Source organism: Notolepis coatsorum (assembly GCF_963971535.1).
Source record: "Notolepis coatsorum genome assembly, chromosome: 19".
Classification (NCBI taxonomy): Eukaryota; Metazoa; Chordata; class Actinopteri; order Aulopiformes; family Paralepididae; genus Notolepis; species Notolepis coatsorum.
In genome coordinates, this window is record NC_140183.1 from 40,350,303 (window position 1) to 40,368,508 (window position 18,206).

The 18,206-nt window shown below is 41.7% G+C and overlaps 1 protein-coding gene across 1 annotated transcript in view; it reads right to left on the bottom strand.

Moving 5' to 3' along the window:
• sv2a (synaptic vesicle glycoprotein 2A) overlaps window positions 1-18,206 on the bottom strand; it is a gene marked incomplete at both ends in the record, with an annotated part of 63,794 nt that overhangs the window by 9,722 nt on the left and 35,866 nt on the right. The window contains 4 exons of the mRNA XM_084336622.1: window positions 2,318-2,406; window positions 5,033-5,140; window positions 15,823-15,912; window positions 16,219-16,352. Coding sequence (XP_084192748.1) covers window positions 2,318-2,406; window positions 5,033-5,140; window positions 15,823-15,912; window positions 16,219-16,352 — 421 coding nt within the window. The remainder of the gene's footprint in view (window positions 1-2,317; window positions 2,407-5,032; window positions 5,141-15,822; window positions 15,913-16,218; window positions 16,353-18,206) is intronic.

Sequence of the window (18,206 nt, forward strand, 5' to 3'; positions counted from 1 at the left end):
ACAATGATTTCACATTGATCCAGCCGATCAACGTATGTAGTATTCAAAACGAATGCCGTTGCTGGTGATCAGAGCATAAAAAAACGACCCCCCCCACTTTGATGCATTCATGATGAAACATAATACCTATTATATACCTTTGATTTGGAAACAATAGCATGTCCAGGCGAGCAACGCGAACGCCTTTAGCAAAATTCACATATCAATCAATCAATAACGCAGCTTCCAGGAATTAGCCAGGATCACTCTGAAACTATACAATATTCAACACAGGATAACACGCAAACGTATACATGAAAATATTTAAAAAAAATTTACATGTTGGACGAGAGATAGTGACTGTCAAATGAGTATAGTATTGTCTCCATAGCTATAATATAGAATATAGATATAGCCCTGCAAACACCAGGACGCACAGTGAAAATCCCTATCTTTTAAAGTGTGGCCCATTGACTACAAGGATGGATAAAATGGCTGGCACTGAAATAGTTAATAGGCCTCTTTGTTTACGGTTTGATTATCACTGATACAAAGTAAAATAGTGCAGTACAATAAAATAGTTAGTAAAATACAATAAAATAATGCAATAGTGCATTGCAATAAAATTGTTCTCATCTACAGTACAGCAATCAAAGTGCTTCAGCACAGCAGTATTTTAGATGTTTACAAAGTGCTTCAGCACAGCGGTATTTGAGATGTTTAGTGCTGTCAGAGCCACAGTTCTTTCTCATATATTCCTCCATTATTCAATCAACTCAATGGTGTCTGACAGTTCTATGGTAATTTTAAAATAGACTGTAATAAAGGAGTAAATAGAATAGACAAGAGTAAAATAGTGCAATAGTGCAGTGCAATAAAATAGTCCCTCTAAGAAACTCTGCGTCTGCCCAATCTGCCTTCTCTTTCAAGGTCATCAAAGAGTGGAACAGGCTTCCTAGTGACATACAAAATAATATAAACTATGATAACTTTTGCTCTGTCACGAAAAAATTGCTCCTGAGTCACCAATGTTGCCAACACTAGGTGGTGCTGCTGTCTGACTTCCTTTATATAGACGATTACACAAGGGACTCAGTTACTTTTACTTTGTACTTTTGAATTCTGTCTTGTATTTTAAGCATCAAGAATAGATGATTATGTATGGCACTGTGCTGTGTGTATGTGCATGTTATGTTGCATTTCTACGTGTATGTATTTTGCACTCTTTATGCTGTGTGTCCTGTGCATGTTGTGTAGCATTTTACGTGTATATACTGTATATTTTGAACTCTTGTTTGTTTTTCATGTGATTTGGATAGACTACAGATGGAAATGAACTTCTGCTAAATCTGGTGCAAACATATTTTCATGTAACAATGATTAACTCATTGGGGGCCAACAGCAGAGGGCGCTGATGGCCATTCAGCGCCAGTGCTTTATCCAATGTAAGGATAGCTTTATTTGCGAGTGCTTAAAATATATGAAATATAATAGCAATAGATCTAAATAACACGTTGATCGTCAGTGAGTTGCTTCCAGTCAACATGCACGAAACAGATAATTTACATACATTTCCGTTTTATACCGTGATGAATATACTCAATAAACTCCAGCAAATCGAGCTTCAATGTATTTCCTTAGAAATCGTGCCATTTGTCGCTTGATTTATGAATCGTTTTCAAATAAACGCTAGATTATCGATATTATATGTGTCATCATGCACGAACAGAAGCGGGGTCTGAAAAATCGCTTCTCCGTACTTTGGTCAGTGCGAACCTCACACACACACACACACATGCTCCGAAACATCGGATTAACCCAAGATTCGTAACATAGAGTCCTTACCTCACATCTGATGTAGTGCAATTATTACTGTTATAACGATACTGCATGCCCGAGAAGTAAAACCTGGACCGGACTTCTTAGATCGATGCACAGCCCCAGCCAGAGGGATTCCAATGATGTGCAATACCAGCCGGGAGGCATTAGGCGGCGGTATTTGCCCTTTGCGAGCTCAGACCCATTCCCAATGATAACATCAGGCTGGATGGATGAAAAATGAATGGATATAGCTAATAAAAGAAATAACGATTAAAACCCGGGATTTCTCGGGTTTGGTGCCCAGAGCATGGCGAGTTAACCCGAGATATCTCGGGTCTGGCCCCGAATGTGTTAATTGTCTAAAAATTTAAAATTGAATAAAAAATCTATATATATTTTTTAAAGTAGATTCGGGGCTTTTCAGAATACCGTCGGCGCTTGAGCCCAAGTAGCCACCCCCTAGCCCCGCCCCTGGGCTTAAGAGCCCTATTACAGCCCTGCTGTGGCTGTTCTTTACCTGAAGGACATGGAGAACCACACAGCCATCAACATGTAAGTGGTGCGGCGGTATTCAGGGGAAAACACAGTCAGGAAGTTACTCCACACCTGGAGGAATACACATACGCACACGGACGCACGCACACACACACACACGCACGCACGCACGCACGCACGCACGCACGCACGCACGCACGCACGCACGCACGCACGCACGCACGCACGCACGCACGCACGCACACACACACACACACACACACACACACACACACACACACACACACACACACACACACACACACACACACACACACACACACACACACACACACACACACACACACACACACACACACACAGAGAATAACAAATACGTCAGTGTCAGACAGGTGTAGAACATCAGAAAGTGAGTATACAGTACATACAGTATACCAGACATCTCACAGTCTGGTAGGGCTGTCCCCGACTAAGGATTTGGATAGTCGACTTTGATTGGCCGAAATTGGCCGATAGTCGACCAATAGTCGACTAATAGTCGACTACCCCTCTGAATGCAAAAAATATATAAAAAAAAATTATTTTATTTATTTATTTTTAGTCTTAGTCATGTGTCAAGTGCTCCTTTTTCGTTTTCATCATATTTAGTCATCTTCATTTATTTTTCGTTTAGTCAGTTTTAGTCAACTAAATGTCTGAGCATTTGAGTCTTTTTGTCTACATTTTGTCTTTTTTGTTTTAGTCTAGATTTAGTCAACGAAAACGGATGACATTTTTGTCTATTTTTAGTTAATGGAAAAAAACTTAAGTCAGAAATAGTCAACATAGAACATATTCTGATTTAAATTGCGTATTTGGGGTGGCCAACCAGTCAGAGACTAAGAGCCACAAAAATTACTGTGGTACCACAAAGAGCCACACCATATACCAGCGTTTCTCAACAATTTTTTTCAGTCACGGCACCCTTCATGTGTTTATAGGTCTCACCCTCTGGCCTCTGAAGTTGCTAATGTCTTTTTTATTTGGGCCTCACAGGGTTAAAAGTACCCTGTGAGACCCACGGTTGCAAAATTACAAAATCACTTTTAGCCATTTAAAAAAAAAATCTGTAAATGTTTAAAAGATTTTAAGCACATGTATAGTCAATTGGTCCTGTTGTTCAACCTCACAATGCTATTTGATAGTAAATGTGTTATATGTCCCACCCTCTGGCCTCTGAAGTTGCTAATGTCTTTTTAATTTGGGCCTCACAGGGTTAACCTCTTAAGTCCGAGATATACAGTAAAAGTGTATATTTTCAGCATTATGTTTGTTTACCAATGATTTTAACTGTTATTAGTGAAATATAAGATTATAGAAATCTCAGGGCATTGAGTCGGAAACCGGCGCATATTGACAGGAGGAAGTGGCACAGCCAAAAGTGAGTGTAGTCTTTTGAAGGAAGAGACTCTGGGCTTTCGAATTTCGTAAAACTACCCTACCGAGCTCACGCCAGCCCCTGTCAATCATCTGACTTCTGGATTTACTTTTTTATTTCTCTTATTTTTTGGGATTATCTCCCACAAACCTGAACATTATTGCCATAAAACATAACGCAGTTAGTTTCTCTACCTTTCTGTGAACGTCTAGCAAAAAACGGTGTTGCAATATGATGAAAAATTGTGGAGAAATTTACATTATAGAAAAGATGGCAGAATTCAGTACTGTATCTACAAAACCTTCTGTTTAATCATCTTCCCTTTATTCATTTGCTTCGATTTTTCAGGTCTGGTCAATTTTAGCATGGTGTTATTCACAGTCAAAGATATATATATATTTTTTTTAAATAGAATTGATATTCTCCTTTGGTTCATTACAATTTACTCAACCCTAGTAACAGACACACTATTTCTGACACTGGGAATACATTCCCTGAGATCCATAGATGTCCCTAGATTCAGATACCAAGAACATGCAAATGGACCATTTAAAAAATTATCTGTAAATGTTTATTCTACATCCCTATGGAATGAGTGGCATAAAAAAATAAAACGTATTGGATTTCTTTTTAATTATGGATGGAAGACATGCGGCTTGCGAGCCGCGGGTTGGCCACCCCTGGTATATACCTTTGATTTGGGAGTATTTGGGGTTTCAGGGGATCAACCAGAAAGATTTGGGCTTATTGCATATAACACGTCTTATCTCGCGATCTATGGAAAAAGACTGGATTATTTTGGAAATGGGCAATGTTTAGCGTGTAATAAACTACAAACTACAGTGTGTAGAAACAAACAATTTTTTACATGTTGGACTAGAAATAGTGTCTGTCAAATGAGCCGTACTATTGTCTCCATAGCTATAATATAGAATATACAATAGCTCCGCAAAGATTGTGAAATATCATGAAAATGGTCAAGAAAAGCTGGCGCTAGCCAGTGCAGCTGGGAAAAGCTTGTGGCGCTCAAAGAGTTAAGGCAGAGTATATCCCACTTGGTAACACATCTATTGTATTACAGTACATCTTCCAGTAATGCACACAAAGCATGTGGGAAAATGAAAGGAAAATAAACACAAACAATATAAATACAACTATTCACATAAAATAACTGTTGGATATGTACTGATTGACTCGATAAAGAGCTTTATTTCCTAGTACATTACCTGATTGTTTTAAAAGCCAGTTGAAGGTAGGAATACTAGTACATTACCTAATGGTTTTAAAAGCCAGTTGAAGGTAGGAATACTAGTACATTACCTGATGGAAAAGAAGGCTGAGCTTCATCCTCCACCTCTGGTGCCAGGCCGTGCCGTCAGTCATGTCCACCAGCTCATCCATCTGCTTCACGGTCTTGATGGTGGTCACCTGGAGCAGGGTTAGACATTTAAAAAAAAAATCCATGGCTTTTTTTGCCCCCCTTAATTGATTTTCGGGGGCTTTTTTTTTCGGGGGCACCGAATCTTTATGATGAAAATGAACATATATAGGGCTCTACGCTAACCTTTTTCCCAAGGAGCACATGTGCTCCTAAATTAAATTTAAATAAATAAAATCTAGATGCAAATTTAGGAGCACACAAAGAAATTTAGGAGCACAGTGAAAATTGTTCAAGTAACACAAGACTTTATTAACAAACTATTTATTACATGCATATTATACTGTGCCTGTGCATACTAAGGGATAAACATCTTTGCAAATAGCACATACCACCAAAATCACAAATTGGCCCATGCCTAGACGCAAAGGATATCGGTTGTCAAGCTGCTTTTGTATGTTGTAGTCTTGTCACGATACCAACATTTTGACTTTGATACAGATAGGAAAGGCAATGGAATATATTATTAGATGACAGAACATGGAAAATGCTTTATACAATTATTTAATTAATTATAATTGAAACGCTAGTTCATTAATAGTTAATACAATTATTCTGTTACAGCTACAACTGAGCTATAATTTATACATATAGCTACTGTCCTTCAATGTCTTCCTTTTGAATGAAATAGGTTCAGGAGAGAGAGCTGTAGAGAGGGAGAGGGAGAGAGAGCGAGACACACACACAGATAGACACAGATATTCTCAGCCCCCCTTTCCTCTGAGCGTTCCCAGTGATGGCTTACTATGTGCGTGTGTGTGTACGTGCGTGTGCAAACGGGAACGGGACACACATCTGTGCAATTGCACACACCCGTCACACCACCAAAGTCACTGGCTGGCCCACAGACAGTGTGCGTGTATGTGCGTGTGCTAGGGTGACCAAATCCATATGATCCAAATGCAGGACAGCATGTCTCTTTTGCGGGACATTTGTTGAAATTGCGGGACAGTAATGAATACATATGCAAGAATCATGTTTACATAATGTATTCATAATTTTGATAAAAATATAAGCATTTAATGTATTAAACACAATATTGTTGTTCTTAATTGCTTATTATACTCATAATTATATAGAAGACCATACCATGCAATCCAACATGCTGTTAAATAACCTACCGACAGCGATGGTACTGACTCCTAGAGGTTCCCGAGTAATATGGCTATAGTTAAGACATTATGTACCCTGTGATTTCTCTTGTAATGTAATACTGAAGTGCATACATTGTCTACACTGGCTTCCTTAATTCTAAACCGGTCCAGAACACTACAAAGTTAACATTCATCATTCAAATCGGGACGTTTGGCCACCCTAGCGTGTGCTAACTTCGCTAACGTTATCCGCCTCAGTAATATTAGCTGCCTCGCCGGATTCCTCTTTCTCCTCGTCTCTCTTTTGCTCAAAATAAAAATTAATGGGCTTCCTGGCTGGCTGAATCTTTTGCGTTGTCTGATTCTGAATGTATAACTTGGTGACATTCTGTTCCAGCGCGTACTGTGTTTATCGTTTCATTTCTCTCGTGAAACCAGCCGTGTCACCGCAGGAAACTCTACTGTGATTGGACGTTTATGCGCCTTGTGGAATGTGGGACTTGTAGTTTCTGAACTATTAACAGCGGAGCTTGTAATCTTCACTTGCACACTGCGAGTAAATGATTTTTCCGGTTCGCACACACACATATTATTAGAGGCAAATACGAGTAAAATGCTCACACTGTAGAGCATATATATAATTATATATATAATTAGTAAACTGTCTGGGGCTTTTCTTGCCCCCCTTAACTGATTTTCGAGGGCATTTGGTAAATTTTCAAGTGCATTTTGCCCCAAGCCGCCGTTAATTTCGAACCCTGACCTGGAGGAAGCACCACACACTCTCAGTCCATCTCAGTGCATTCTCTCTTATTGCCTTCGTGGATTCTCTTCAACCATCGCCGTGCGGCGTCCCTAGGGGCAGGGGGGCTTTCAAGTGGCTTCATGGAGTAGGCAACCAGAGAAGTGAGAATAACCTCTGCCATAATATATATGAGATCAAATAGCCTATATTGAATGCAAATGAGAACTTCTACCCGCTTGGATGCTCATCAGGGTCCAGCTCGTTCGAGATGCATAGCATGAGATGCAGTGTTTTTGCATTGTGACTGTCTGCAGAACACGGCCCTCTCACATCACTTCTGCACCGTTGACCGTGCCTCGTAGCGGCACATTACATACAACGCTGAATGGTGATGACATTATCCAGACATGACCTTTTTTGAGTCTGATGAAGCATGTGTTGACATGTGTTGAAACGTTAGTCTTTAATAAAGGTTTATAGTCCAAAGTGTCATTATCAATTTTGTTTCGAGAATGTGAATGTATGAGGTTCAGTAGTTCAAAGAGAAATGCTACATAGCAGAGAAAGTCTACTGTCCCCATAATGATACATTAAAACTGTAGTTTACCAAAGCACTAGCTATGCTTAAAGCCCTGATCCGTGTCTACCATATCAGTTTGCTTAAAGCCCTGATCCGTGTCTACCATATCAGTTTGCTTAAAGCCCTGATCCGTGTTTACCATATCAGTTTGGGCATATAATTCACATACACTCTTGAAGAGTTTGATTTGTAGACAATTTGTCTGTAAACTATTTGTAACTTTCTTAATAATTTTTTTATCAAAATATATATATATGATTTACACCAATGTTTACAAAAATTACAGACAAACCATTAACTCAATGGACGCCAGACCCGAGATGAGTCGGGTTATTAACTCGCCGACGCTTGAGCACCAAACCCGAGAAAAGTCGGGTTTTCATCGTTATTTCTTTTATTCAATATTTCCATTCATTATCCATCCAGGGAGCCTGGTGTTATCATATGGAATGAGTCTGAGATCCCAAAAGTACAATACCGGCCGCATCCTACCAGGCGGCGGTATCAAGCACCCTTTGAAACACTGTGTCTTGGGCTGTGCGTCGATTATATAGGTCCGGGCGGACATTTCCATGTCAGGCAAGGGGAGCGGCTGTCCCGATCGCGTGAATATTAAAGGCAACCAACTTGTGTTCAGCTTTTCTCTGATTGGCCACGACCCCACGCCGCTAGCCCGCCCCCTTTTGCCGCGAGTGCGGCAGGAACCTTCAAGTTCCCTGGTGCAAAATAGATCTGGTAGTTCGTTTATGACGTTAATTAATAATAAACACTGTTAGGACTCTTAATAATAAACACTGTTAGGACTATCTGACTCTTACTAATAAACACTGTTAGGACTATAAACACTGTTAGGACTATCTGACTCTTACTAATAAACACTGTTAGGACTATAAACACTGTTAGGACTATCTGACTCTTAATAATAAACACTGTTACAGTGTTAGGACTATCTCGATTCACGCGTCACTACTGTAACTAGAAACTCTGGGTGTCACTGTACATCAGTGTGGAACTGTACGCTGTAACGTTATGCGTTATTTCGCGTTTTTAACGTCATAAACCAACGCACTACCAGATTCACTCGTCACTGTACATCAGTGGAAGCTGCTGAAGCGCCAGCGGGGCGATGCGGTGGTTTGTCCCCGCCTTCCGTGCGCCGCCGCCGGCTTGACTCGGTCCAGCTCCAGCAGCAGCGGCCGTGCTCCGTTGTAGAAGGCAAGCGTGTGTAGGGACGGAACGCCAATGCATTTAGTATAATACACATTGGGGGCTATCACCAGCCTCCCATGAATTACCCTAAAACCATACTTATATTCATTTATTAGAAATGGTGTAGTTTGGGCGGCTGGGTAGCGCAGCGGACTAAGCGCCTGTCTACCACCACAGAGCCAGTGGGATCGAATCCGGCTGTGGTGCCTCCGGCTTGGCCGACCGTCCATACTAACACAATTGGCATTGTTAGCGGGTGGGAAGCCGGCGTGGGTGGGTCCTGGTCATTGTAAACAGCGACTCCTACAGTTTGGTCGGGACGCCTGCACAGCAAGGGAAGGATCTAGGGGAGGTAGTGTGACCTTCCACACGTTACACTCTCCCAGTGAGAGTCTGTGCTGCCAGGTGAAAAGAAGCGGTAGGCTGGCTACACATGTGTCGGAGGAAGCATGTGATAGTCTCCGCCCTCCCAGACCGACGGTAGGGGGTAGAGTGCGCAACGACCAGGAAGGGGATTGGGAATTGACATAACGACTAACATTGGGATGGGAGAAAAACGGAAAAAGAAGGGGGAAAAAGATTAAAAAAAGAAAATTGTGTAGTTTCTTTTCAGGGCCGATCTGAGCTGTGCGGGCAGGGTTTAAATACTCAGACGAGGCGGCTGAGTGGCGCAGGCGGCAAGGCGCTCGCCACTAACGCAGGATATGCTGGTATCGAGCCCAGCTCTCAGCGTTGCTACCGGCTTGGCCGGCCGTCATACTAACACAATTGGCAGTGTTAGAGGGTGGGGAAGCCGGTGGGTGGGGATTGGACGTTGTGGACAGCGACTCCTACAGGTCGGTTGGGTGACGCCGGTGCGGCGGAAACAGGAAGTATCTGGGGCAGCGTGAGCCTCCCACACGTTACTCCTCGCCACTGAGAGTTCGAGCTGCTGCGATGAAAAGATGCAACAGGCTGCCTCCTCGTGTACCGGAGGGGACACGTGATGCAAGGCTTCTATCCTCACTACAGCCGACCAGTGGGAGGCATAGTCTAGCAACGTTCAAGACAGGGGAGGGAAGAAATTGGTAATATACGAAATTGGGATGGGAGAAAAATAGAAAATGGGGAGAAAAAGTGGATACAAAAAAAAATACTCAGACGAGGCAGGCCTTTACAACGATGGCATGGTACACTAACCCCGCCCGCCCGTTCATGTGTAACGCTCGGTAATGTGGGACGGACCTCCACGAGCAGTATTTGGAATGGCGATCAGATAATTGGATTATTTCTTTTGCATTACATCAGAGACAAGGTAAGAACACTATATATAAAATCTTGCGTTGATCTGATATTTCTTTCTACCGCGATCGACGCTATCTGTGTGTGTGTGGCTGTTTACCGTTGAGTGCAGGAGGTGGCGGGGGGAGCCCCGCGCTACGAGGGCCATTTCATTCTTGCATGAGGAAGGATAATAATGATAATCTAGCGTTGATTTCAGGAAGATTCGATAATCAGGCGAAAAATTTCGTGTTTAGTGTATTCCACTAAAGGGCTATTATCGCGTATTTTCCTGGGATTACTAAGAATCACCAAAACTATATTCATATTCAAAACGGTATAAAACGGAAATGTACGGATGAAAAAACAATCCGTTTTGTACAGCTTGACCTGAATACTATCACGTTGGGAACGGGATATGACTATGTGCTGCCAACGCATTAAACCTATGGAGTCGCTCACCTTGTTTGCAGGGCTATAACTATTTAAATATTATAGCTATATATGCAATACTATGGCCCATTTGGCATTGAGTATCTATCGTTCAAGATGTGAAAAAGGAATATTTTTTCCATCCATACATTCCCATTTTATACCGTGTTGAATTCCTGGAAGGCCAGTAATAGGCCGCGATGCATATTATACTTAATCCATTGGCATCTCGTCCCTATACACACTACAATAAAAAATTCAAATGCATATGATCGGTATATTATGTTCCATCATGCATGCATGAAAGGGGGGGGGGGTCGTTTCTGATTAATTGATTGTCAATAACGGCATTCGTTAGTACAACAGCATACGTTGATTAGGGCGATGGCTATGAAAAAAATGCACAACCAAGCTGAAATTGACGTTAAATTGCTCTTACCTGTGGCAGGTGAGATTACAAAAAGAATATTCCAATTATTTGATTGCCATCTGCTAGATCGTATGTCCATTTGGCCCACACCATAACCCCCCACAGCATAATGAATCTGGCGTCCAGAAAGCGATTCAATGCGATCGGGTATACCCCTCGGCCCACGTTACTCAAAAACTCCGCCCGGAGGAATTTCAATGTTACACAGAGTCATACACAGAGTCAGAAAGGAAGTGCGACATCGGCCGCATACCACCAGGCAGCGGTATTGGACCTTTGCGATCTCAGACACATTGCATATGGTACCACAGCCATCCTGGGTGATTTATGAATGGAAATAGCGAATAAAAGAAATAACGATCCAATAACGTATATATACGTGGTTGGCGTTATTCGATTGGCGGACAAACACGTATTAAATCGTTGTTGGCGGCCATTGAGTTAAGATTGAGCTGTAATTAACACAACACAAGGCTACAGTGTCTTCTGATGACATCACTGGAGGACATAGTCAAACTGGTATGTGTGAGATTATGTGCATTGTTGTGTATTCAAAAAGTTGACTCTTTACAACAACAAAAGATACATTCCCTATGATCATCATCATTAGATGGCTTCTTCGTTCTGAAGGTTGCCTATCACTCTCCAACCCATTCTGTCCCCACTTCTTCTCTCCAACTCCATGACTCCGCCTCTCACTCCGCTCCAATCACAGATGTCGTCTACCCAGCCTCTTCTTGGTCTTCCACTTCCTCTCTTTCCATCCACCTTCCCCATCACCACCTTCTTGAACATCTCCCCGCTGGATCCTCTCAGAACATGCCCGCACAACTCCATCTTTCTCTTTTTCAACCTCTCCAGCAGCTGTCTTCCTTGGATACCCGCTCTTCTCAGTACCTCCTCATTCTTGATCTAATCCTTCCATGTTATGAATGCCTTTATTAGTTGTGTTCGATTGGTTATAATATGATTTTTAGAGGCATCTATTTTGTCGGTATTAGGTAGCCTATATGAATTACATATAATAGCAGCCATAGCCTACATTATGCAACAGTAACTTGCGCATATATAATAACACATGGCACAGCCCTGTGAACCCTGCACAGTAAACTAACTTGATCATTAATCTAGCTGTTGTATCTTTACGCTTATGAAAACATTAAATAATAGGCTATAGTCGCTTTGCATTAATAGCCTATATTCTCAAATGGCATTTAATGGCTATCCGACTCCTCGTCGCTATCCTCGCGGACGGACCAGTGTATACCTTATATCATATCATATTCCTATTCATATTCATATCATAGTTTACTCTATCAGCCTACCCAGCATGTAATACGTTCTTTGTTAGAACTCAACTTGTTATTATTTTGCGCATAGATTGCAGAAATACGGGAACGTTTTGATTTATATTAAAAGGCTTTGACATTGTAAAACTAAATACGTGGAATTCTGTAAGCAGAATACAAGTCATATCACCCACACGATATATGCTCTGTGTCCAGAGCATGTATGCTTTTCATTCATTTAAGACACATTTATTGCAAGGGTTTTGTAATACACATACACCCTCTGTTCTCGTTGCAATGCGTTTTTTATTCTTTCTTATACAGTAGGAAGGGGGAAGAACACTATATCGTGGGTGTTCATATGACTTGTATTCTGCTTACAGCTTCGAAATTCCACTTGTTTCGTTTAGCGTTATGGCAAAGCCTTTTAAATATAATCAAAACGTTCCCGTGTTTCTGCTGTCTGTGCGCAAAATAATAATGAGTTGAGTTACGCGGAGCGCAGTCAGTCAGTACACCCTGTATATTCCGAAAATGCTATAAACCATGCTGCATTCATTCGGAGAGAAAGACCTATTATTCCAAATGCTATTTATAGGGTTTTGACCATAATTACACTACTGTTGCTATTTTACAATGAACTATAATGAATTACGGTTCATACAGAACAGCCAGTGTTGAAACTAATGCACAGAAGCTTATTTCCGCGTTGTAGTCTTCATATTCTACCGGTACGCATGCTCCGAGCTGTGCGTAGATATACGCACAAAGTCAAGCACAAGTTCAAATTGATAAGTCCCACACTTTGCTTAGAAATGATCGTACGCAGGGGTTACGCACATATCTGTGCTTACGTAACGTTGATAAATGAGGGCCCTGGTCTTCGTTTTTCCAACTTATGTTTCGTCTCAATAATTCCTTATGGTTCCAGAATGCGCCCTTTGCAATTCCGGTTCTTCTCTTAATGTCCATGTTAGCTCTTCCACCTTCACTGATCCAGCTTCCAAGGTACATGTACTCCTTCACTTGTTCAAGTTTTTCTCCATCCACCTGTATTTTACAAACAGTTCCTGGTGTTTTTTTTTGTGTTTAGCGACATTCCATAGTTTTTGCATTCGACATTCCGCTTATTCATCATGTCCTGTAGATCTTCTTGACAGTTACAGACTATAGCGGTGTCATCAGCGTATCTTATATTGGTGATGTTCTCTTCGCCAAGTTTTACTCATTTCCCTCCTCTCAGACCTTTTTTCATCAGTGATTCACTGTACATATTAAAGAGTACAGGGGAGAAAAATGCATCCTTGTCTTACACCCTTCTCCACCGGGAAGTCTCTTGACTTCCTATTCTAACATTAGCCTTCTGCCTCCAGTATAAGTTGGCAATTATTCTTCAGTCAGAAACTGGTATTTTTAATTCTTCCATTGTTCTCATCAATATTGTATGTTCAACTCTGTCGAAGGCCTTCGTGAAATCGATGAAGCAAATATACAGCTTCTTCTGTTGGTCTATTGATTTTTCACCAATGATTCCGAGTTGGCAGATTGCATCTCTTGTTCCTTTTCCTTTGCGAAAACCCATTTGGCTATCCTAGAGCTGATGTACAATTATGGGTTCTATTCTGTTCTTGATGATTTTCAGGAGTACTTTTTATGCATGAGATATCAAACTGATAGTCCTCTAATTGTTGCATTCTGTGGCTCTTCCGGTCTTTGGGATCGGAATGAACATTGATTTTAGGAAATCATTTGGAATATTTCCTGAGTTATAGATGTTGTTTACCAGTTTCACAAGGAGCTCGATGCATCTGTCACCAGAGTTCTTAATCAGTTCAGCAGGGATCTCATCCTCGCCGGGCGATCTGTCCATGGCCAGTGACTTCACAGCCTCTTCAACTTCTTTTTTCATGATCTGGACTTTTTCTATCTCTTCTAGACTAATTCCTGTGTCTGATGTTCTGTTCTGGTCTTTATGTTGTGTTTCCACATACTCTGCTTGATTATTTCCTTCTCATCAAGGAGCAGTTTTCCTTCTTTGTCTCTGACACCTTGGGTTGTTTTTTTTCCTCTTCCTTGCTAGTTGTTGGATCTTGTTGTACATGAGAGGGTTGTGCTTCTTGTCTAGATCTTCAATTTCCTTGCATTTTCTTTGTAATACTTCTCTTTTGCATCTCTACACATCTTCTGTACTTTTCGTTTTGCATTCAGTTTTTCTGTCCGCATTCTTTTTTTTATCCACTTTTTTCTCCTCTTTTTTCTATATATATATATATTTTTTTTTCTCCATCCCAATTACCCGCTGTGCCAATTCTCCCCTCCCCTGTCTTGAACGTTGCTCACATATGCCCCCCACTGGCCGGTTGTAGGGAGGATAGAAGCCTTGCATCACGTGTCCCCTCCGATACACGAGGAGGCAGCCTGTCACATCTTTTCACCTGCCAGCGCGGACTCTCATTGGCGAGGTGTAACGTGTGGGAGGCTCACACTACCCCCACCATTTCCTGTCTCTGCTGTGCAGGCGTCCCCAACCGACCTGTAGGAGTCGCTGTCCACAACGTCCAGATTACCACCCATCGACTTCCACCCGCTAACTCTGCCAATTGAGTTAGTATGACGACTGGCCCAAGCCGGAGGCAACGCCGACAGCCGGAGTCGAACCCGGTGTCTCTTGCATTGGTGACGAGCGCAATGTCCGCTGCGCCACCCAGCCGCTTCTGTACGCATTCTTCCTGTCTACTCTCTTTTTCATCTCATCCAGAATGTCTTTCGTCATCCATTGTTTCTCAACTTTTTCTGGTTTACCACAGATTATGTCTGCAACGCTTCCCAGTTTTTCTTTCAGTTTTGTCCACAGTTCTTGTGGATCTTCAATATCTGCTAACTCTCTATTTTCTAATGTTTTGTTCACTTCGTTTCTGTATCGGCTCTTCATGGTTTCTCCTTTCAGACTCTTCACGTCCCATCTTTTGTGTGTCGTTTTCTTTTTCTTGATGGTTTTCAGTTTGATCTTCATTTTCATCACTACTGGAATATGATCTGAACCACAATCTGCAGATGGTCGTGCCTTAGAGTTTGTTATTCCTTTCTTGTATCTGTGGTTTATCATAATGGAATCAATTTGATTTCTAGTGTTTCCATCAGGAGATCTCCATGTGTGTCTTGCAGGTTTACGTTGTTCAAACCAAGTGTTGGTGATCCCACTCCAAAACATCCCTTTTCAACATATTTCCAATATTCCCAAGCTTAACTACCCATGGAAGATTTCCGGAAGGTTTCCGCCCCCATTGCAACCCTAGGTGTGGCTATCCATTAGTTTGCTAGTCCATTATAGACTCTACAAAAGTGTGTCAGTCTATCTGCTGGCCAAGCTGCAAAGGTGTTTTTCCCTTACCTTAATCCTAACCTTAACTGTTACTGCTACCTACAATTCAACCTAGTGGTTGAGTGGTTGCAGTGAGGACAATGCTAAGCTTTTGTAGTTTGTACCTGAACACTATGACACTAAGTAATAGTTAAACTACCACCCAACTACAGAAACATGCAGTTCAACCAGTAGTTCACCAGTGATTGAAATACTTACCCACTCCCTAACACTGTTTATAAACTAAATTGATAGTTTGATGTTTGGCTTACAGAGAAGACTCTTTCAGGGTAGCCCTTGCCCCTCATATTGGTGTCATGGACCTGCTTCAGAATCATCCACGCCTCATCGTGTTTCCCATTCTAAAAAAAGAAAAATGCATGTGCTATTAGAATTCCCATGAAGACATTGAACAGAACTCATTAACTTGTAGCCTCCAGGAAATGAGAAGCCCAGTGGGGGGTTGGTGTGACTTTGAAACAGCAGTGAGTCTCAAAGTCGCTTTCAATTCAACCAAATCTAAGTGCAAGTTAAAAACTACAATACGGGAACCTGTATCAATTTTTTTTTTTTTATATATTAAAATGCATTCAAATCTTCAAGAGCAGGATTTATTTCACCTTGCAAGAGATGTGTCTGCTTTAGAGAGTATGATTGACAGGGCTAACCTCCAGAAAGAAGCGAGGGCTCTCTGGCATGGTGGTGAGGGCAGAGATGGCTGCCACTGAGGGCAAGGCACAGACCAGCACAAACACACGCCAGCTGTGGAACTGGTACGCCGAGCCCATCTGGAAACTCCAGCCTGCACAGAGGAGGAGAGGGAAGGAGAAGAAGGAGAAGGAGAAGGAGAAGGAGAAGGAGAAGGAGAAGGAGAAGGAGAAGGAGAAGGAGAAGGAGAAGAAGAAGAAGAAGAAGAAGAAGAAGAAGAAGAAGAAGAAGAAGAAGAAGAAGAAGAAGAAGAAGAAGAAGAAGAAGAAGAAGAAGAAGAAGAAGAAGAAGAAGAAGAAGAAGAAGAAGAAGAAGAAGAAGAAAAAGAAAAAGAAAAAGAAGAAGAAGAAGAAGAAGAAGAAGAAGAAGAAGAAGAAGAAGAAGAAGAAGAAGAAGAAGAAGAAGAAGAAGAAGAAGAGAAGAAGAAGAAGAAGAAGAAGAAGAAGACTTCATCAAAATGTATCTTTCATACTTATTTATTGATTTAGTGATTTATTAATTTATTATTTAGCTCCCACCACCTGTCCTGGTGTGCACGTGTGTGAATGTGTGGGAAAGGTGGGTGGGCGGGAGGGACCGACCTCAGAGAGAAGAAGGGTTCAAGTGTGGGTGGGAGTGGAATTTTAAAGAGGTGCATGAGGTTTGCAATAAAAAAACCTAGAATATTGTCAACACCAATGTTAAATGTACATATTAAACTAATAAAGAAAAAAAGAATCTTTCTCCAAACCCTCCTACAGGAAGGTGTGCAAAGCCACCCCTAGTGCAGCACCTCTGGAGCAGTGCAGCATTCAGTGCCATGCTTGTAAGCACGTAGGCAGTGGGGGATACCAGATGTAATACCAGACGCTATCCTCCTGTGGGTTCCGACTAGAACCTGTAACCTCCCGGTTATTGGTCAGCCTCTCTATTTGTAGGCCGACCTGCCCAGTGAGGAGCAGTCAGCCAAAGGGACACCAGAGTCTAGTTACAGATACAGTACAGTGAAGAGTGTGCTGACCATCTATTTCTGTGTTGCATCAGGATGCATCAAACAAGCGTGGAGACAAGTATGTCATTCTTTGCTTAATAATTCCCTCTGCTTTAGCATACTATGCTGACGACACTGATGACATCTTGAACTGACAGCTGAGCTGACCAACTGATCAGTTCATAGTGATTGAACACTGGGCAGTTGTAAACAGGACAAGTAGTGTAAACAAAGGAAAAGTAGTGTAAACAAACGTTTCACAACCTGTGCCTTGAAAGGCAAACAGTCGTTACGCCGCACAATTTAACTTAATTGACTCATTACCATCTGGCGTCTGGAAAGAATGCATGCATTGGATTGGTCTGATGTGATCCTCCGTTCAGACAGAACTGTCAGGCTAAACATCTCCCACTATACAGATTTTCGAATGGCTTGGTCATGCCAACATTAACCCTTTCACTACCACACTACAGAAGGTTAACCCTTTCACTACCCTTTGCTGCTCCCACATGGGTTGAGCATTGGTGAGTCATGCAAATTCACAGGTAGGTAGGTTTGAACAGTGAAAATACAGTACATTCACTCTATTAACATGAACTGAAGACATGCAATGGTGCCTATCAAAGTCTCAACCTGGTGGAGCCCGATAGGGTTTACAAACTGTAAAGTTTATTAGGAGGTGATTTTTCATGGGGCTCATTCAGTCCAAGGTAGGAGGCCTTGTGCTCTCGAACATCACTACTCTCAATAAACGGCACCAAGAAGACTGTGTTTGGTGGCCACACTTTGCATTGTGTGGATTTAATTTGTGCTTCGATGTATGTTTGGATCCGTGTTCCTCAATGGTGGTGGTTTTTTGTGTGGAGAGTTCTTTTTCTTGTATAATGGTTTAGTGTTTTTGTATACAGGCTGTGGACAATAAAGAACAATCAATCAATGTATCTATCTATTTATAGACAGACACACACCCATCCACCT